Source organism: Perca fluviatilis, chromosome 16 (assembly GCF_010015445.1).
Source record: "Perca fluviatilis chromosome 16, GENO_Pfluv_1.0, whole genome shotgun sequence".
Classification (NCBI taxonomy): Eukaryota; Metazoa; Chordata; class Actinopteri; order Perciformes; family Percidae; genus Perca; species Perca fluviatilis.
Genome location: NC_053127.1, coordinates 10,909,441 through 10,932,596, shown reverse-complemented (window position 1 = coordinate 10,932,596; position 23,156 = coordinate 10,909,441). Strand labels below are relative to the sequence as shown.

Below are 23,156 nucleotides of genomic sequence, written 5' to 3'. Positions count from 1 at the left end.
GAATTCATACAAAACCAAAGTGTAGGAATTAAACAAACAAGATATAATGTGTCAATTAGTCAGCTTTAGAGTAGCTGGTAGTCAGATTTTGCTACTTTGGGACAGAGCCTGGCTAGCCGTTTCTAGTCTTTGTGCTAAGCTAAGCTACGCTAACCAGCTGCTGGCTGTAGCTTCATACGTATTTATCCCAGAGACATGCAAGTCGTAGTGATTTTCTCATGTAAGTCTTATTTCCTAAAATGTCAAACTTTTCCTTTAAACCTGGACTTAATAAAACCATCCCATCTCTTCAACCCAAACTGGACTGTCATTGTGCATGCATAAATCCTAAATGTGCTGCATTGAAACCATTACTACTTTGTATTTACCAGTTGTTTGCATGTGGATGGTCATTGTCAGTGATAATTATGACACAGTAGGGGAAGTTATATTGACATTACCTGGAATAGATACTATATAACTAACCTGGTAGATAGACACCTTTATCATGTGTATAAAATCCTTTGTTGACTGTTTGAGAGCATCTTCATGGTGGTAAGCTTAAAAAATTCCAATTTCACGGGGACCACCCAAATGCACTGTTACAAAAGTGAAACTCCTCTCTGTTATCCATTTGTTATATGAACATCAGAGTGAAGTTTATTGATATTGGGTTACAGAATTTCTGGGTAATCAAGTTCAACAGCCACTAACATGCTCAACGTTAAAATATTTTAACAGTTTGCTGGGTTAGACCTACATGTCAGAATTATGTGGAATTAAATCTCAAATATAGTTAATTTCAGCTTCTTTTTTTTAAGTCTACATTTTCCACAATCACCCTGCTATCCCAAATTTCCTGAAGTGATGCCAAAAAAAATAAACGTTATTATTTTTATTTTATTTATCAATATTACTACTAGATCACGAGCACAGGCTCTAACATCCACTTGGCAAGCACATTTTAACTGTAAAAAATGACTAGAATATACACCCCTAAACAACAAAAGCCAAAGGAAAACCAACCAGACCTAAACAAATGAAGCAGTCTACTATCTCACAGGTCCTTGTATAGGGCTGGGTACCGAACGTCGATACTTTTATGGCACTGAAAAAGTTCCAAAAGCATCTGCGCACGTAAGCGCAAGCTTATCTGTCCTCTCTGCATATTGACACAGAGCGGAGCTCCGACCGGCACACACACACACACACACACACACACACACACACACACGGAGAGGTGAGGACGGAGTAAACTGTCTGCAGTTTTGTTGAGGTCACAGAGAGTCACGGTTGGTTTCAAGTTTAGTTACAGTTTTTCAAAACTTCACGCAGACAGCGTTTGCTGCGATATGATATTAATGGCGAGCCGAAATCGGTCGTTGTGCTGTTGACGTTACACTTCCTCTTAGACAAGCAGGCACAATGGTGGTTTCTCTGCCCTGATGACTGACTGACAGGCTGAGCTTGCAAGGCAAGGCACTTTTATTAACGTTACTCTGAGTGAGCAGTTTTACCAGAATTTTTTAATTTTGATAACTGTTTTGATTAACAATTAAGGGTGGAAAATAAAAGCTTTGTGTTTAATGTGTTTTTGTTGATGTTGAAATGGATTTTAAAATATATGGTATTGAAAAAATCGTTAGGAACCGGCATCGAAACTGAGGTATCAAAATTGGCACCAGATCGAAATATGCAAATATGCATCGATACCCGGCCCTATCCTTGTACAAGCACATTAACTTTACCGCTCTAAATGCAAAGCAAACATATAGTGACAAAAAATACAACAATCTCCAGACTGGAGTGCACCCTCATTGGCCGCATCATAATTCATAATTTATTATTAAAGACCATTGGTAAGGTAAGTTCAAAACATGCCATCCAAAATTGTAGTTATATTAAAATTGTAACTTCGATTGTTTTGGCTGTAGTGTTTGTTACAGTGGTGGAAGAAGTACTCTGATACTTTTACCACAGTGTAGAAATACTTTATGGGTAAAGGTCTTGCATTCAAAATTCAAAAGTACAAAGGTATAAAAAAAGGTCAAAAGGAAAATTACTTATTATGCAGAATGGACCATTTCAGGATAAGGTATTATAATATTAGATTATCATTATTATTGTACATCACTTTAATGTTGCAGATGGTAAAGGTAAAGCTAATTGTAACTAGTTAACTGCTAGCTTGTCAATTAAAAACAAAAAAGGACAATATTTGCCTCTGAATTGCAGTGGAGTAGAAGTATAAAGTAGCATAAAATGGAAATACTCAAGTAAAGTACAAGTACCTCAAATTTAAATATATTTAGTTACTTTCCACCAGTTTGTTTGAAAACACATTTACATATAACCATCCATGCATTTAAGTGGATATTATTTGTCAGTGCCTTCATCAATTACTGTCATTTAACGGCCATATGGCGGGTATAAAAGCAGCGTTTATCCTACCGTCTTGTGGGGGCTGCCAGCTTACATCAAAGTGCAGGCGTGGGATCCAATGAATCTGAGCCTGTGAAGCATAATTGTTCAGACAGCGCTGGCCCATCCATGTGCTGGCCTGGATATTGGTTTAAATCCTGTTTGTTGTAGAAAACAAAAGATGCCATTAGACGTTTGGCAATGACTCTAATATATATAATATAAGGAGTGAATTTATATTCGGAAAATTTAAAGTGGGGGCAACCATAAAGTATATAATCCATGATTGAAGAACAGATAACGTTAACAGAGAATCGGCATCTGACACCAATATAGCTAATGGCGGCGGTAAAGCCGAGCTTGCCTGAGTTGTTGCTGGCTTTCCTTCTACTCATTGCTCCTACTGTTAGCTTCAGTTAAAGTAGCGACTTGCTAGCTCACTTGTTTCGTGTAAGGTTACGTCTTCCTCCTCCAACCGTGGTTTCTTTGAAATATATTGCTAAGGATATTTGCTTTCACGTGTTTATAAATTATCACTAAGTAATTACATAGGTTAGCAGCTGCAAAGTCAGTGCAAACTTACCGGGAACTGACTCCTTGAAGCACTTGACAACAGCAATCACATGCGACTGTCGAAGGTCAGCCCCGCCCACACCAATAGTCTATACTTTTAATTGGCCAGAAATTACGAGTGACATCTACAGAAAACAAATCATATTCTCAATCGTAAAAAAATACCCATTTATGATTGGTTGGGTTTGTAAATGAGTTTACTATCATACGTTATTAAAATAAAATAGAAAATATTCACCTTTAAATGTAAATTTTCCAATCATAAACCATCCTTTTTAAAGTGAAATTGAAATCAAACTTTACATTACATCAATCCTATAATCTGAAAACAAGAAAGCTGTTGAAACCCTTAATCTATGTAGCGTTACCCTGTAACATTTTTATTAACTGATTTGATTTCTGTCTATGTCCTGATCCAATGTCATTTTCTGTTTTGTATGTTTTATGTTTAGCATGTTATTTATCAATAACCTAATAATGTTTAAAAAATTTTAACTTTGTACAGCTGGAACCAGATCATTTTTGCTTTACAAAACAATCATTATTAAAATAGCATCTAATCAATGAATTGACTATTCGTTTGAGCTTTTAACAAGTGAGTGGCACACAGCTAAAACAATAAGAAAACCCCAGGCTTTGAGAGAGGGTTATCTGAAATAGCTTCTACTATTGAAATTGATCAGGGGTTTTTTCAATCAACTTTCTTGATTTCTTTCTTTTTTTCCCCCTTTATTTTATTGTTTCTGACTTGTCATGCCTTAATGTTTTATATTATAAAAAACAACTAAATTATTAAAAAAGAAAAATAAGAAATATAGCAATTATCTGCTCTTACATCATATAACAAAGAATATAGAATTAAATATGAATATTAGACAGTTCGAGGCAAACAAAAATGTTGTTCAAGGGGAAAATATTAGAAAATGACATTCAATTTAATCTCATATCATTAAGTGTTGTTTCCTCATAAACCTTAAGCCCTTTGCTTTGCACACTGTTTTTATTATATTGTGATAATACTCATCATGCACTCACAGTGTGCAACATTTTGGGAAATACGTTTATTGTCTTTCTTGCAGAGAGTTAGATGAGAAGATTGACCTCACTCTCATGTTTACAAAAGAGTGGTATCAATCTTCTTGTCTAACTCTGCAAGAAATCTCAGCGGTACCAGCTTCACATTAAGTGAAATGTTACCATAATGTGTGTCTAAACTACAGGAAACCAGACACTTATAAATATGTACAGAGTGAAATATCATTTTAAGGTGTTAGCTGAATAATGAGGATAAAATAAACTTAAAATGGGCTGGTGTGAATACTACATTCAGAGGTTTACATTTTTTTATTACACAAATAATGTTTCACACAGTGTTTAAGTGTAGAAAATGGCCTTCATTTGGTACAAAATATTGCTTACATTATGTTACAAAATAACATCACAGGATAAGAAATGTTACAAATCAGTTTGACTTGTAGTCAGTGATAATAATAATTTTAGAATCAAGCACATTAAAATCGTATGAAACTGTGGATCCCAGTGTAGCCCACAATACAGCGCTGGATTTCATATTCATTTATTTATCTAAAAATATACAACATGTATATTATACTTCTATACCAGAGTATCACAGTCAATAATTTCAGTGCTTAGTCCAGCTTTTATCTCCCCCTTAAAGGTATTTCCATGTCATGTAATAGATATTGTGTCCTGGGGGCGCACAACAGGCCTGGGATCAATACAGAAAACATACTGTTTAAAATGTCCAGCTTTGTTTTTATAGTAACAAAATTATTCTTAGTGTTAACATTCACAGAACAAGTTACAATCACACAAACAAATCGACATTTAAAGTGCAAACTACATAAAGGGTAAAGGGACAGCTTGGGTTGCATTTGTACAACCTATATATACTTCATAATCATACTTCATCTGCCATGAATAGAGCATTTTGTCTCATGACCTTTTGTAGTGTTTATTTTTAGCTTAAAGGTAAATTCCACTCTCAGATACTCTTACACTGAACGTCACAGAATAAAGACATCTGACTTTGTTCCAGTGTCGACACTCTCCATAAATCGGATTTATCTTTCTCTGTCTCATTCAACCCTTGAAGGGATAGTTCAACATTTTGGGAAATATGCTTTCATGCTGAAAGTTTGATGATATAGACATGAGAGCAGTCTCATGTCTGTACGCTAAATATGAAGCTACAGCCGGCAGTCGGTTAGCTTAGCTTAGCATAAAGACTGGAAATGGGGAAAAGGGCTAGCTTAGCTCCGCGTAACAAAACCTCTCAAACTCACTTATTAACACGTTATATCTCATTCATTTAATGCAAAAACAACACACAAGACTACTTCCTGCAGTTACTGCGTACAAATTAAACAAATAAGATATAACATGTTAAGTAGTGAGCTTAGAGGTGTTGGTAGGCATATTTTGTTACCTTTAGACTGAACTAAGCTAACTGTTACCCCCTGTTTTCAAACTTTACTGCTAAGCTAAGCTAACCGGCTGCTGCCTGCCTTCAAATTCAGTGTACAGACATGAGAGTTATATCAATCCTCTCATCTAACTCTCTGAAAGGAAGCAAAACTATTGCTTTAGTTTTTTACGGCATGGTCTACAGTGTGGAAGTGTTTTAGTGTGGATTCATCCTTTTACATTCAATAAAACAAACAAACAGGAAACACTCCTGCTTTAGACATAAAAATGCAGTTCCTGAAATGACCACTAGATGCTGACTGCAAGAAACGTTTAGAAGTTCATCTAAAAAGTCCAAACTTTTCTTTTGGAATATTTTCCACAGGAGCTTCTGGTTTCAACAGGTTGTCTATTGTATTGTCTTCATTTAGGAAATATTACGGCATGTCCTTTTTTTTTATTGACAGCTGTCTCAGCCAGTCATTGTGGTTGCTTCTTGCGTGTCCCATCTCAAATTTAGATTTATTCACTCTGGCAAAGATGATAGTGGTAAACCCAACTCAAGGCTTTAAATTGTTCCTTCAAAAGAGTTTGGGTGACATCACAGACACTACATTCAGGTTTTTCTACTGTTTCCTGGTTAGAACCACCAACCAAGTCCCAAACATAAATTCCTTCATGGCTTTACATTAAGCACTAAAGCTTCGGATGTGCTTTTGTTTCCTCAAGTGGCAACATTTAACCAGCAGCCCCAGCACGACCATCACAACTAACACTATCACTACAATTGCAATAATATAGTTCTGGCCGCCTGATCTATGACACATTTCCTGGGTCACCTTCTCGATGTTGACCGGTTCTGAATACTCCTCGTGAATGCAGGTCACGGTCTCGATGTCGGGAACGACCACGGCCGAGTGCTGGACCATGTGGAGGAAGTCGAGGTTGCTGCAGCAGCTCAGAGGGTTGGAGCCCATGTAGAGGGTTTTTAGTGAGTGCTCCAGAGCGAGCATGGTGCTGTACTCCAGGGTGACCAGGTTGTTGTGCTGCAGGTTTAGTGACTCTATGGAGGAGTCTTTGTTCCACATAGGTAGAGCGGTCAACTGGTTGGTGGACAGGTCTATGTGTTTGAGACTCCTCAGCGACGACAGGTCTGTGTTTAGACTGGAAATATTGTTTTCCCTCAAGAGGAGGTGGACCAGGGAATGCTCCAGACCAGAGAGGGAGCCTTTGTCCATGTCTAAGCCCGGGTTCAGGGACAAGTCCAGTAACTTCAGAGGGCTGTTGGCAAACGCGTTCGCAGGCAGGCTCCTCAGACTGTTTTCAGACAGGTACAGGAACTGCAAGTTTGGTATTGAAGAAAAGGAGACACAACCTGGAGGTTCCTGGTGGTTTTGGTCCAAGGGACAGATTATCAGGTTATTCTGCTGGAGCTGCAGGTGTTTGATGCTTGGAAGTCTTTGAAATATTTGACTGTCCAGGGTGGTGAGGTCGTTTCCATGTAAGAAGAGCTTTTCCAGCGATTGCAGAGTGTTTTCCCCGAATGTCAGACTCTGCAGCGAATTAAAACTGAGATTGATAATCTTCACTGTCTGTAGAAGTCTTTTGCTGGTGATATTGAACGAGCTGATACAGTTATTACTCACATTCAGGACCTCGAGTAATCCCATACATTCAAAAAAGGACTCTGGTAGGCTTTTGAGTTGGTTGTAACTCATGTCCAGATATTTCAGGTGATAAAAATAAACTTTAGTCTTTTTTTCAGGGCTTCCTGTGACATGGATGCTTTGAAGTTGGTTTCGTGAAACGTCCAGGTATTCAAGCATGTTGTTTCTAGGGAGAAGGGGGAAGTAAGGCATTTTGTTTTCACTTAGATCAAGAGAGAGGAGTTTATAACAATCTGTTGATGTTGTGCTTTGGAAAAGCTCCATGCTGTTCTTGCTGAGATTAAGCACTTTTAGGTTACAGAGATTGAAGTTTGTGATGCACGTGATCGAGTTCTTGGACAAATCGAGTTCAGTCAGACTATCCAAGGAGTCAAAAGCTCCATCCTCAATCTCCATGATGACATTATTGTGGAGGTTGATTTTCCTCAATGACGAGGATCCACTGAATGTATTTTGTGCTATTTTGGTGATACTGTTGCTGTTCAGAGAAAGGTTTGCCAGCAATGGAGAATCAGCCAGGAAATAGTCCGACATCCCCGTGTACAGGCCATTGCTTGAAAGATCAAGTGACTCTACAGCTGTAAGAGGCCCAATGTTGGTTTTGGAGAAAGCAAAAACATTCAGATGATTCCTGGACAGATCCAGGACTCTTAGATCGGTCATGTCTTTGAAGAGCCCCGGCTGGATGAAGTGGATCTTGTTAGAGTGAAGATTCAGATGATGGAAGCCGGTGTGGTACGCTAGAGTTTCCTGGGTGAGATTCTGCACCTGGTTACGAGAGAGGTCCAGCATTTGGACGCCATGAGGAAGGTTGACTGGGGCACTTCTGAGGCTCAGATCGCTGCAAAACACATCCATCTGGACCTACGAACAAAAGACAAACACACAAGTCTGATTATGTCGGCACACTGCCAGACTGCCTGACCATGACACAGTACAGACCAAATGTTTAAAGCGTACGTGGAGGGTCGATTTATGAGTTAGTGTATCTACGGCATGTTCTTGGCAGCAACACAGTCCTCTGAGGTTTCTGATGGCAAGTTGTTCTAATGAAAACAATAACTTTTTACGGCTATTTCCCTTTAAATAAAACTCACTGCTATTTAATGACTCAATCTCAAGTTCTTCAACCAACATAACAAAACAGATTTTTCCGTTTAAAGACAATACACCCCACACCTCACAGGTTTCGTCATCGTCTCTCTCCCTTTTCCCTTAATAGATTCAAATATTTTAGTTATTAAGTGTAGTTAATAATTGAAACCATATGGCCACAGACCCCTTCTGTCCCAAAAACAGTCTCCTCAGTTTTCTCTCTGAGGCAGAGTGCATTTAGCTTCTTGGCATATTTTATGGTATCCTGAAAGTGGCATTCCTCATTGCTGACAAGCCGGCCCGTAAACAAACACATTGATTTATTTACTGGAGGGCAAAACATCTCGTATCTGTTGTCAAGGCACTCAGGGACAAATGAGGGATATTTTAAAGAATGTATTATCATTTAAAAGATCTTTTCTCTGTGACTTCAGTGATAATATACACACCCTTAAATTCTTAAAAAACTCTTTATATGTGTATAACATCTGATATATGTGTGCGATGGCAGGGGCGTAGCACGAAATTCTGGGCCCTGTAGAAAGGCATTTTCTATGGGCCCCTCCCCGAATCCACAGCTATTCATTTTAGCATCTTTTTGGGCCCTCCTCCCATGAGGGCCCTGTGTACTCAGTCCCCTTTCCCCCCCCCCAGTCCGACGCCCCCGTGCGATAGTTTACATCACATTTAGTCATAGTAATATTATAACAAATGACTACTAGTCCAAGGCAAGAAACAGAAGGAAACACTGGGCCTTAAATAATCCCTTCCCAGCATGACTCCAGTGTTCAGAAACGATTACATCGAAGGTAATATGAGTCTGAGTTAGACAAATCAATTAGTTATCCTCCAAGTTATCCTGACAAAGTGGCGTTCTCACCAGACAGTGCTGAGAACAAGTAACACAAAGAGAGAATGCTATACTTCAAAGACTTCAAAGAAACTGTCGGGTGACCTTCATTTTTTAATGTCAAATCTGTCCATCACCTTGTTCTGACTCAATGAGCTGTCATAGCTGCCAGATCAATTGCATATTTAAGTAGGATTTTTAATTGTTAGTGCTTTCGTTTTGACACAGTGGAAATGAGCAATAAAATGGAAGTGGTAAGACTTCTTCTTACAATGTAGCCTATGTTACATTATTATTTTCTTACGTAAAAAAAAAATGCATTCCTTCCTTCCCTTAATTTTTGGTGGGAGATATTGTCCTTTTTACTTATTTGACAGCTAGTTGAAATTTAAATAAATCTTGTGGCACCCTTGATCTTGGTCTTTTAGGTCCCCAGGGTGCAGTAGTACCCAGGTTGGGAACCAGTTTAAGGAACCCACCGTGAACCGCAACGTCCCTGGTTTGAGTCTGGTCTGGAACCTCTGATTTTTTGTGTTTGTTTCTGTTTCTTCTTCTTCTTCTTCTTCTCATTTTTATTATTATTATTATTATTATTATTATTATTATTATTATTATGTCTAGCCACTGAATGCCTTTATGAGATAGTATCAGTTCAGAAATGACAGATCTTAAATGATGCTACCCAGACAGACCACAGCACGGCTACAGCCAAGTCTGTAAAGAGTTTTAGTAACACATGACATCATCTAAAAGGTTTACATATAGTAAGCTCTTCTACTTATTTGCTGGTCTTTCCTCAAAAAAAAGAAGAAATTCAGCACATGGGAAGTGATGCGTGTAACATTTCCAGTTAATTTCATAATTCGAACCAAAAACTCTGAGGAAAAGATGTCACAGTCTACACACTTGACCAACAAGTGCCCTCTGCAGTGTGTAACACAAAAACATTTCCCAGTTTTTCTTCCAGCGAAGCCAAATAATGTGTCTCTGTCCAAATATTGAAGCCTGAAGGTCTGACAGCAGCACAGTTCAAGAGCTAAAACTAATAAACCAGATCTGCTCAGGTCACAACGCTTTCAAATAAACTGTGGGCCTGTAGATAATCTGAAAATACCCCAAGCACCTGATGGATTATAGGTGCCTCATCTCAGTTGCCGTGGGCAACCTATAGAAATAAACTATAAACAGATGAACACACATTCAGTATATTTATTTAACTGGAGATGTGAGGAATGTGCCTACATTAGAAGATGCCATAAAACGGAGAAAAAACTTAAAATGTCAAAGTGTGACTGCTGAACCTCTGCTAGAGAGACGTGTGCGTTTGTGTGTGTGTGTGTGTGTGTGTGTGTGTGTCTCAGGTTTTACTTACAACTTGGCATGCAGGGAGGTGGCGGGGAGGACGTGCGGATGCCGCCACGCAGCTGACCAACAGCGGGAAGAGCAGCTGGAAGGCGGCCATGGTGCTGCAGCACAGGGAGAGTCCAGATCACAAGAGTTAGAAACACATGAATGCAGGAAGCATGCTGTAGGTGATCTGACTCTAAAAGGGAAGGAAGAGGGAAGTAGCCCTGATACCTACAGTGTGACATGACCTATGACAGTGCTATTTATGGCCTGAGATACAAAAGGGGCTTTTTGTTGTTTGCTGTGACGTTTCTCTTTTATACTCTATTACATACTGTTTTTAGCTGCAGAACTGGTAGAACATATGACTAAGCGAACGAAGCTAAAGAGTTTCCGTGAGTACTGACTAAATGCAATCAATTCTCTACTGTAGGTTTATTGTTTTGAAACAGAAAAATCAGATATTGTTTTTGTTGGGCTCCGATGACTCATCTTTTAGGCTCTGTGCCTCATTAGTGTGTGGAAACTTGATACAATATTTCCTGATAGGTTCCCCTGAACAAAACAAAAAACATGTACAGTAAACTTGCAGGCCAGACAATGTGGGAGTAATTAGTATCGCAGTAATGGTAAGTACCCATGGGGTTGATAAGGACGTGGAAAATCAGGTGAAACAAAAGAGGTATAAAGGTAACCATAAAGGTTTGAAGACAGTGAATAAAGACACCCAGTCGGGGTTTTCAATTAGAAAATGCTAGCAGCTGTTGCTCTAAAAACCTTAGTACCTACTGTTAAAATGACAAAAGTTAAGTTTAGCTCATGTGAAATGTTCCCTAAACTCCCATGTAAGACCTTCACACAACCACAGATTTGCTCGGAGAATCTCTACGAGAGCAAATTCAATAAAGATATTCATCACATTGCTCTCATGTGATGTTTGTGTTTGTAGCTGCACAAAATACAGACACGTCATTCATTTAGTGCCACTGCAAAGCATTTGGATTTGTTGGCAATCAACAATAGAAACACATTTTTGTTCAATAAGCACCTCAAAAAGCGCTAGAAAATGCCGCTTACTACAGAACAGAGAGCTGCGTGACTTGCAAAACACTTTTAAACATTTACAATCTGATAAAACATTGTGGTCATCGATCAGCAGCCAGAAGTGTTTCTCTCTACCTCAAACAAGGTACTGTACTTAAGTATAAATTTAAGTATACTTGAGTATTTCCATGGTATGTCACTGTATTCTTCCTCTCCAGTACATTTCTGAGGGAAAAAAAAGGCTTTCCTCTCCCGTTAATCATCGTATGACCCACGATCTACAGACTATTTACAAAGTAAAATATCTTTAATATGTAATCAAAATCTTGTTTACATAATGGGATTTCACATTAAGAAGTGGAGCTTTTCACTTTACTCTTAACTGCTGATTTTCCTTGTTGTTCAATTATATATTTCTCAAATTCTTTTTCTCATATTTAGATCCTTAAGTAAAAGTAGTGGTAACACAATGTAAAAAATACAGAGATTTGATTTGAAATATGTACTTACATCATGTTTCTTCGAGTAGAATTTCCCTGCAAACTAGAGATTTAAACAGTTTAAATGCAGGACTTGACTTGAGTATTCTTACATTACTGTATTGCTACATTTACTTAAGTAAAGGATCTTCCACCACTGCAATTTGTAACCATGCACACATCTGCTCCCACAGTCAAGTCCAAGGCTTCCAACAACCAAACCATGCAACAACATGCCTGAAGACTTTTTTTTATGAGAGCTGAACATTTACCTCACTTTCAGCTGATTACTAGTCTTCACAGTGCCTCCTGACCATGTTGATTTCACATCCTCAGCGCGCACACCCACTCACAGATGATCGATAGTAACCAAGCAAACACCGCAAGCCAAAAAAGCTCCTCTCAGCTGACTCTTCCCTCCACATCGCACAGCTCAGGCTGCTGTCCAGCCATCACATCCTGTGAGAATATCCTGCATCGCTGGGCCCTCTTCCCCCCTCCCACTGTTCTCAGGGAAATGCCTTATAAGGGGGGTTGGGAAGTCCAGTTTTATTCACTTCAAGGAGACACACACAACCCCCACATCTCCAAAAATACCCTCTATTAATCCTAAGGTTTCTTTCTCACACACCAATCTCCTTTTGGAATTTGGGGTATTTTAAAAGCTACAAGTTCTCCAAATGTTTATTATGTTTTTTTTAGAGTAACCTTTTATGGATAAATGTTTGAACAGAGAGAATGTATCTCCATCCTGGGAGAACAAAATGTCAGCAGCAGTTAATGATGGATTCATAAGAATCTGTCCACCCATTGGACAGTTGAAAAATCACACATCCTCTTTAAGTCTGTGGGAGTAAGTCTGGTTCGCCATTCTGTAAACAAACAACACTGTAATTATAAGACCAGTTTGCACATACAGACAATTCCCTGTAAGTGACTGTACAACTGTCTCTGAATGTCTCGAACCAGCTGGGAAAGTGAATGAGTAACACCTTCTCCTCCTTTAGCAATAACTGTCCAAGTGCTCTTGAGCAAGGCACTGCAACTCTCTGATTTCTTCGGTGGTACACTGTACTGTGTCATTTTGAAACAGGTTGTGAGTATTTAAAGCAAAGAAAATTATTTTTGTATTACAAAGTTTTCTATATTTTGTTAAAATATGCAAATAAGGCATTATCATATTAAATATGTGCTAATTTGGATTGATTTTCAGAACGGAAATCTGAACATTGAATTAGCCAGTATGTTTAGATATGCAAATGAGGCATTATCTAATGCTAACTTAGGTGAATTTAGGAGAAATCTACAGATGCAAATAGACAATGTGTTGTAAAATAAATACCTAAATGTGTAATTTTGATGTTTTCTTTCCACTAGGCTGAAAGAAGACATGTTGTCTGACAAATAGCTCAAAATTGAAGAAAAAAAAACCCCTGATGTTTTAGCCTGTAGTGCCTCGCCGTAAAGGGTAAATGTACTTAGTCATATTCGACCACTGCTGATAAAAACAGGAGACAAAGAATACAACTGATTGTGGATAAGTGTTGAAGAAGAAGTCTTACCTGGTCTCTTCGTCGGCAGTGTCTTGTACATTCGTAGCAGGTGTGGTTTCACATTCACTATCCTTTCATCCTTCATTATGTTTTATCAGTGGTGTCATCTGAACACACACACACACACACACACACACACACACACACACACACACACACACACACACACACACACACACACACACACACACACACACACACACACACACACACCTCTTCACCGCTTCAGATTACAAATAAAGCACACCCCATGATGCAGACCTGCCTTGGGGGATTCTCTCCTTTTTATTTACCGGGATTCCCAGACTTTGTTTCCCTTTGCATGCAGCTCAGTGTCACCATCACTGACATGTGTGTGTGTGTGTGTGTGTGTGTGTGTGTAGGTTTTTTTTCTATCCAGATATTTGTTTCCTGGATTGAAGCAGTGAGATCAGTGAGATGTTATTCCAGGATATTAAAGGTCCCGTGACATGGGGCTCTTTGGATGCTTTTATATAGGCCTCAGTGGTCCCCTAATACTGTATCTGAAGTCTCTTTTATATAGACCTTAGTGGTCCCCTAATACTGTATCTGAAGTCTCTTTTATATAGGCCTTAGTGGTCCCCTAATACTGTATCTGAAGTCTCTTTTAGATAGACCTTAGTGGTCCCCTAATACTGTATCTGAAGTCTCTTTTATATAGACCTTAGTGGTCCCCTAATACTGTATCTGAAGTCTCTTTTATATAGGCCTTAGTGGTCCCCTAATACTGTATCTGAAGTCTCTTTTATATAGGCCTTAGTGGTCCCCTAATTACTGTATCTGAAGTCTCTTTTTATATAGACCTTAGTGGTCCCCTAATACTGTATCTGAAGTCTCTTTTATATAGACCTTAGTGGTCCCCTAATACTGTATCTGAAGTCTCTTTTATATAGACCTTAGTGGTCCCCTAATACTGTATCTGAAGTCTCTTTTATATAGACCTTAGTGGTCCCCTAATACTGTATCTGAAGTCTCTTTTATATAGACCTTAGTGGTCCCCTAATACTGTATCTGAAGTCTCTTTTATATTGACCTTAGTGGTCCCCTAATACTGTATCTGAAGTCTCTTTCCCGAAACTCAGCCTTGGTGCAGAATTACAGCCACTAGAGCCAGTCCCTCAATGAGCTTTCCTTAGGATGTGCCATTTCTGTGTCTTTAGCTATTGAGGAGGAGAGAGGGGGGGGGGAGCAAGGTGGAGAGTGGGGGTGTGGCCAAGATGTCTCTCTCTCATGGGTGGGCCAAATTCTCTGGGCAGGCAAAGCAGAGAAAGGGGAGGTAACCTTGCTCCTTATGACCTCATAAGGAGAAGATTCCAGATCGGTCCATCTGAGCTTTCATTTTCTCAAAGGCAGAGCAGGATACCCAGGGCTCGGTTTACACCTATCACCATTTCTAGCCACTGGGGGACCATAGGCAGGCTGGGGGAACGCATATTAATGTTAAAAAAACTCATAAAGTCAAATTTTCATGCCATGGGATCTTTAATCAGAAATGCAATGAGAGAGGCTGGCGAAGTGTGTTGATACACACAGTATGACTGATGTGCACTTTTTACCCCTTTGAGTGCTTAGTAAGATCAACTCTGCCTCCTGCTGCTCACAGTCAGACAATGCAGTTGTACCTGCTGTGGTAATTTTGCACTCAAATGCAAGGGTGGAATGTAACAGAGTACATTTACTCAAGTACTGTACTTAAGTGCAATTTTGAGGTACTTGTACTTGGGTACTTCCATTTTATGTTATTTTATTCTGCTACTCCACTACATGTATATCTGACAACTGTAGTTACTTCGCAAATTCATATTATTAATACGACATATAAATCAACTAATATATGGTTAAGATAAGGGGCAAAATTCACATGCTAGTAGCAAATCATTTATAATAAAAATATATATATATATATATATATAAACAATAAATAAATAAAAACACTTACCATTCTAATACGTCTGCTAGTCTAGGTGCAAAACAGACTCCTCATCTGGGGCTGTGGCCGAGCACTGCTCTTCAGCACGAGCATCGATGGTGGGCGGGGCGAGGCCAGATGCAGAATTGTGCTTTTTTTACAGTTCTTTTTTCTTTAAAGTGTTCATATTATGCTTTTTGGCTTTCCCCTTTTCCTTTATTGTGTTATATATCTTTTTGTGCATGTTATAGGTTTACAAAGTGAAAAAGCCCAAAGTCCACCCCAAAGGGACTTCACAAACAGCTCTGTTGTAGTCCAGCCTTTACTTCCGTGACAAACCTGCGTCACTTTGTAACACTCGTTATAATGCTCGCCTAGCTGCTAGCGTAGCACGCCCTCATACTCTGCTTCTGACTGGCTAGTAGTCCTTACCTAGGTAGTGCGCATGGGTGACTCCCAACAAAGATGGTACAGAAGTGAGATGTCTCACTCTGTAGCTAAAACAGAGAGCTCAACACACAGGGTGAAAAGAGGAGCTGCAGCAATGTGCAGTACAACAAAACCATGGTGATTTTTGAAAATGAAACCATGTAAACCTGTTCTGATATAACCTCTTAATACAATTATGAACCTGAAAATGAGCATAATATGAGTACTTTAAATGTGTGAAAACCATTTAAAACAAAATATTCATCATATTAATCAGTGTTAATATTAATCAGTATTACTGATATTAGTATTTTACATACTTTAAAACGTGCCTGGAGGGGGATTTGTAAAAGTAGCAGTACTATAGTGTAGAAATACTCTGTTACGTAAAGTTAAGTAAAAGTCATCAAAATGTTTTACTTAAAAGTACAAAAGTCACCTGTCAATCACAGGTCTAACACACAGACAACCATTTACACATTCGGGCAATTCAGAGTCAACAATTAACCTGCATGTGGTTTCTGCCCGACAAGTTTTTGCTCACGGCTGCTGCACCATGGATGTATAAAAAAAAAAAGTGCAATTACTCTCGGGGAACGTACATCAAAGTTGGAAAATTGTGTTCGGTCTTTGTAAATTATACTCCTCTAGCTGTAAAGTGTCTGGGATAACCTGCCGCCCATTTTTATAATATACTTTAAATAATCAGCATTAAAGTGCCCATATTATGAAAAAAACACTTTTTTCTGGGATTTGGGGTGTTCTTTTGTGTCTCTGGTGCTTCCACACACATACAAACTTTGAAAAAAATCCATCCATGCTGTTTTGAGTGAGATACGGTTTCTGAATGTGTCCTGCCTTCAGTCTCCTAGTGAGCTGTTCAAAATCGGCTCGGACTGTGACATCACAGTCCGAAGTAGCTGGCTAACACCACAACGCTAGTTCAGAAGCGTGTGCCTGCTAATGCTAAGGCGACGCTTAACGACGCTAGCATGCTACGTCGTTCTCAATAGCAAAGCACTGCTACAACACACACAAGTTCACCATAATCTACAAAAGAACTACTTACATGTGCGCCCTCATTTAGAAGTCTCCCAGCTAATCCTGCCTTGTAACTGACCAAAGTTGGAGAAACAGGCTTTCTTTTACTGTCTCTAGAGTTAGCTAGCTGACATGCTCTACATCTGAGCTACTGCGCATGTGCGAGTGCAATCAAAGATAGTACAGAAGAAGAAGATGAAAAGAGGTCTCACTCTGTAGCTAAAACAGAAACCAGGTGAAAAGAGGATCTACAGCAGTGAGAGAGAGCTGTGCAGTACAACAACAATATGGTGTTTTTTGAAAATTAAACCATGTAAACCTATTCTGGTACAACCTTAAAATACAGTTATGAACCTGAAAATGAGCATAAATATGGGCGCTTTAAATTTAGCTTAAAGATGCAGTAGGTAAGACTTCTAAAACTAACTTTCTGTCATATTTGCTGAAACTGACCCTATGTTCCAGTAGAACTACATGAAGGAGGTCATTTAAAAAAAAATTCCGGTTCCTCTGGCACCACCTACTGCATGTCAAACACTGCTCATGCACACACATTCATTCTCCCTTGTGGGGGCAGGGGCTCAGGAGACCATTTTCAGCTTTAGCAGAAAGGGAGGACCGAGACGTTGTCGATGTTAAATTTTTGTTTTTTGGGGGGTTTCCACCTTTAATTTTTGACAGGACAGCTAGGTGAGAAAGGGGAGAGAGAGGGGGAAGACATGCAGGAAATCGTCACAGGTCGGATTCGAACCCGGCCAGGACCTCTGCGTCAAGACACAAACCTCTCAGTATATGTGCGCCTGCTCTACCCACTGAACCAACCCGGCCACGACTGTTCATTTTTTGGCTAAGTCCTGGATCTTCACAATCCTACCTACGGCACCTTAAAATGAATTCAAATGAACACATTTGTAACATAACAGGTGGAGTCAGAGTAAGTGGAGTTCATTTGACAGGGCTGTGGGGGTACGACGGACAAAAAGAAAAAGGCCGGAAACCACTCCTGTAAAACTTAAAAGACAGCACATAGGAAGTGACAGTTTGCTGAGCACAGTTTTTCTCATATAAACACACATGTGCTGTACAATAAAAACATTCTGCGTGACTCTAAGCTGATCTTTCGTGGTCTATAGGGTGCTTATACAATATAATCACAATGTTCCCGGTTTGAGATCCTTTTTTAAATTTTTTTTTTTTTAAAGTCCCCCCTCTGGTGTAAGGGCATGCAAATAAGGGATCAAATACAGTATAGTGTAACTATATCTAACTATAGTACATTATATTTCCCACGTAGTATGTGGATAAACAACAATTAGTTCTCCCTAAACCAAAGATTTACCTTTGAAAACATACATACTCAACAGACTATATACATTGAATTGAATACAACATATTGAATAAACACATCTTCCTTTACTTTAAATTATGATGTCATAGTTTGATATTTGTTTCTTCATCTTATTCAGAGGAAAACAGAATTAAATAGAAAGTTCTCAGTTTGGTGAGACTATGATAATCAGAACAAAACACACATTTAATTGGCCAGGAATAGGTTTTATATAAAATTTGAACAGTGGATACAGAGGCGATATTATGTGTATAAAAAAATACATACAGTAAAAGGAAAATAAATGAATCTTATCTTTTTGTTCTAGTTTGAGCAGATGTTCAAGTTAGCTGATGAAATGTAAAAAAGGCACTAAATGTACAACATTCCAGTTTTAAAGACGTTAAACAGAGGCCAAGGTCATTCCGAGATGAACGAAAAAATAAAAAACAAAAATCACAGGGAATTTGTTGTCTTTGATTTGCAAGACATAGTGCAGATTTTACAACATAACATACCAAACAATTCTCAAGTAACACACAACTATTTACCATCGAAGAACACTAAGCACGCACTTTTAAGACTCGTCAAGAGTGGAGTGTACACTGCAAACTTGCATTCCTCATCCTTAAGACGCCAACACACCAAACCACTTTGTGAGCTTGGTCGGATCAGAAACCTTTCATAATTTATAGTTTACAATCACAATTTCTACAACAGCACTAAACCCTGCAACAAGTCACAATTAGGAGCAAAGCGACCAGCAGTGATGGTTTGTCGGTATCATACAGGTTGTTTTGGATTTGGTGAATACATTGAAATACATGCTAACTGGTAAAAGAAACAAACAAACAGAAAACAGAACAGAAAACATTAAAAAGATAAAACAATGGAAGACGACAGTGCCTGCATTGAGTGGTGTCACAGCCAGAGTCCAGTCAAAATGGAGCGAATTAAGATTTTCTTCAGCCAGAAGGTATATAAGTATTTAACCCCCCAAAACAGAGGCAGTTTGAAATAAGTTAAAGCTTAACTGGCAGAAAAAAAAAAAAAAAAACTCTTATTTTATTTCTGTGTAGAATCACACAGTCCAGGTTGGTATTGGCCAGAGTTCTAATAAACTGAAAGGTTCCCCACATTCTGGATTAATTGTCATGATATTTGGTACAAACATTCATTGTCTCTTAAAAGGACAATTCCAGCGCAAAACGTACCTAGGGGTTAATAACAGATGTGTACCCACTCGGTTGTTCTCTGGGACGTGTTTTAATGCTAATCAAATGGGTTTGTAGCTTGAAACAAGCTAGCGCGGACCGCTGATTAGCTCACAACGCTAGTATTTGGGGCACAGGGAAAGTAAAAACAAATCGCTATTTATACCACTAAAAAGGCTCAAAATAGCACCACACTTCCACGGTAGCATAACGAGGGTCCCTAAATGTGAACCGAAGCATTGAGAACTTTGTAAGTGTACAGACAGTTTATTAAAAAGATAGTTTAGGAAGACCGTAGCTCCCAAGACGGCGGCCGTCTGTATACGAGAACGCGACTGTCTTTATAATCTTTTTAATAAACCGTCTGTACACTTACAAAGTTCTCGATGCTTCGGTTTACATTTAGGGACCCTCATTATGCTACCGTTGAAGTGTGGTGATATGTTGAGCCTTTTTAGTGGTATAAATAGCGATTTGTTTTTACTGTCCCAGTGCCCTGTAATCAGCGGTCTGCGCTAGCTTCTTTCAAGCTACAAAAACATTTGATTAGCATGAAATCATGTCGCAGAGAACGACCGAGTGGGTACACATCGGTTATTAACCCCTAGGTTCGTTTTGCGCCAGAATTGTCCTGTGAGGATGAATCAATGTTAAAATTAACTCTGCAAACATAATATTCTCTAACTTGGATGTGTTTAAGGTGGCAATAATCAATATTTATTTATATAAAAAATGTATGAAGCTAAGCTTTATGAAGATAGGGAGTTGCAAGTCATTGTTTAGAAACAAAAAAACAAAAACAAAAAAAAACACCATATCAACTTAAAAGGTTATGGATCTTTTGAATTGAATATAAATGAGGCACTAAAACCAATACAACCTTCAAGCTCAAGACACGTCCCATCCATTTTGCGTGGGTTTTTTTGTGCACGCTGTTGACTGAAGAAAGTTTTAATAAAGCCATTTTGAATGGACAGGCTCAACAGTCCCTGCAGGCACTGTATACGCTGGGAGTGTTTTGCTGACAAATAATTAAGACAAAAAAAGAGAGAACATTAAGCATGCCGCCAACTTTCTAGACCTCTACAGCAAACTACTTTCCTTCTCTAGAAAGACATCCACAGCCACACCACACGGGATTGAGTTACAGTAAACAGCACTATATCTTACATGAGCAAGAAATATATACAAATACTGGTCAACATGGACATTTGCGGAATCACAAGCTGAAGCTGAAGGCATTTAGACTAGTTGCAACACAAATATCATTCTCATAGGTAACCACACCGTTAACACAATTTTAACATCATTTTGGCTTTTAAATGCTTCAAACTAAATGACAATCATACAGATTTGGAATGCATTTTAAAGCTTAAAAGCATCTGAAAACAACTTCCCTAATATTACTGTTGATATTAGATATTTGGCCCATTAGTTTGAAAAAAATAAAGAGCTTAACACAATACATAGATGGAAAAAAGGATGGATATTTTTATAATAATGATTGTTATGTTAGTAAATTGCATGCAAACAGTGTATGTAGCATTCGTTTTGTCCAACAAATGAGAGCTCCCAGTTTTCATAGAAGGAGATTTCCCCTCAATTGAACATTGTGTTTTAACATGCATATTTCTAAATTACTCAAAACAAAGCTGGAAAAAAAGCCCAGGTAATTACCACTTTTCTTTTATTCTTTCAAATCACACCGACAAACGGGCAGAAAAAAACCTCTTGAAGTGTGGATGCAGAACACAAAACTCTACTTGGGTTGCATTGCCCGTTTTGTTCATATGCACATTAAAAGAAAGAAAAGAAAAGAAATGCAGACACCCGGAGCAAACCAAGGAAACTAAAACTGCTCAAAGAGCTCTAAGAGTTCTACTGAGGTGAAAATCAAACGGGAGGCAGTGTCTTTTAAAAAAAGGTACCACAACAGCATGCCAGGACTCTACAAAAAAACCGAAGCATTCACAGTAATACGTCAGACGGCTTCTTCTATCTGAGGAGTACCAAATTTAGTCTGTAGATGTCATTAGAACGGCATGCAATGTTACTGAAGGCAATGCAAAATCTAACTCTACATTATCCGACCCCGACAAAACAAGATCACTATGGAACTGCCAAACGGTGGAAATGAACTGTGGCTTCAGCAGCCTGTTGCACCATCTTTGTGTAAATACAAACGTAGCTTAGCTGGAATGTCATTTAAGAGTCATCTTATAGAAACAGGCTTCACTATTCAAGTTAGTTACAACAGAGAGTTAAGACCGGCGTTAGGCTGGACAGACAGCGTACAGATTAAGAGTAGTACTTTGCATTCCACGCATTCTTCTTCCTTGTCAAAACCTGGCGCCTACAATACCCACAATGCAACTTGTTCGGTCTGAGATCCAGGTGTGTTATGCTATTAGTGGCTAACATAGCCCGGAGCCTTTTAGCCTGCAGCAGAGATGAGCAGCAGGCTACAGAAGTCTGGTAAGCGCCCTTCTTTCTAACTCCACATCTACCGATTTTATTTTATTTTCAAACTTGGAGTCTTCAGCCCCAACCGATGCTGACTCAAGTGACATCACTTGAGGTAATTTATCAGACTTCACACAGCTTCCTTATGGAGACACTAAAGGCTTAATACACATTTTTTTCACATATGCAGTACTACTCCCCAACACCTGGAAATGGACTTTGATGTCAGACCTTGGTGTCCTCCGAATAACGACTAAGGACGGATTTCCACCAGAAAGAAGCTATGAATGAATGAATAAAAAAATTACTTAAACCATCTGGCTGTTGGACGATTTCTGGCTCGTTCGAAATTTTGGACGGCTGTCTTAAAGTTTGAGCAGCTCAGCGGTTCGAGGTCCCTCGTGGCTGTGGTCAAAAGATCCATTATTTTGTGTAGAGAGCTGGTTTTAACATGATTCGGAGTGGTATTTTACATGTTGTGGATGACTGTAGTCTTGATTTAAGACTGTGTTGCAATAGAAACAGCTTCCCTATCTTCCCAGCCGTTTGCTGGTCCATTTTCTTTTACTTAAGTAGAATTGCACAAAGTTTTTCTTTTAATCAACATCGTTGAGGACACAGCCACCTTGTTTGAAAAAAAAATGTGTGAGCACCCAAGTCATGAATGATTGAACCACACAGTGTGTGGCATAGAAGTCATATGTTTTTTGGCCTTCCAGAAAGGCCAATTAAAATGTGAAAGGTGAGTTAACGCAACATACAAGAGCAATGAATCGTACAGTGTCTGCCCAGCTTTTGTCATCCCTGATTAACTGTTAAGACAGACTAATGATGAACATTTTTCTTTGATATTTAAATTGGATAGCTCATTTTTTCTGAAAGATCCCTTTATTTATATTTATATTTATATATTTATATATTTATATATATATATATATATATATATATATATATATATATATATATATATATATATATATATATATATATATATATATATAGTGATTATGACATGAACTAGTGGAACATTCAGGAGAGCTGGGAATTTGCCGCTTTCCACAACTTACAGTTTGTTGTTCCTAACAGAAACTTGTAACAGTTGAGGTTTTGACTTTGGCAGAATCTCTTAGACCTTTATTGATGTTGTTATTAATATAGTTTATGTTCACACCAGAGAAGTGTTTGATAAATAACGAGGTGCTGTTAGTCGGACAAACACGTGTTGTAATATGTTAGCTAGTTCACATGCAACAGGATAAACTGTATCTTTTTTTAATCACTCACTTTCCTTCAACAGTTAGTAACGTTCATTTCTGC

General features: G+C 38.6%; 1 protein-coding gene across 1 annotated transcript; it reads right to left on the bottom strand.

Annotated features, from left to right (window-relative positions):
• Positions 1 to 3,954: 3,954 nt before the first annotated feature.
• lrrc32 (leucine rich repeat containing 32) lies at positions 3,955 to 12,388 on the bottom strand. The gene is given in 6 exon segments (XM_039778268.1): positions 3,955 to 7,931; positions 10,385 to 10,478; positions 11,914 to 11,946; positions 12,155 to 12,219; positions 12,222 to 12,275; positions 12,278 to 12,388. Coding segments are annotated over 6 exon segments (2,118 nt in total). The 5' UTR covers positions 12,308 to 12,388; the 3' UTR covers positions 3,955 to 6,089.
• Positions 12,389 to 23,156: the final 10,768 nt, after the last annotated feature.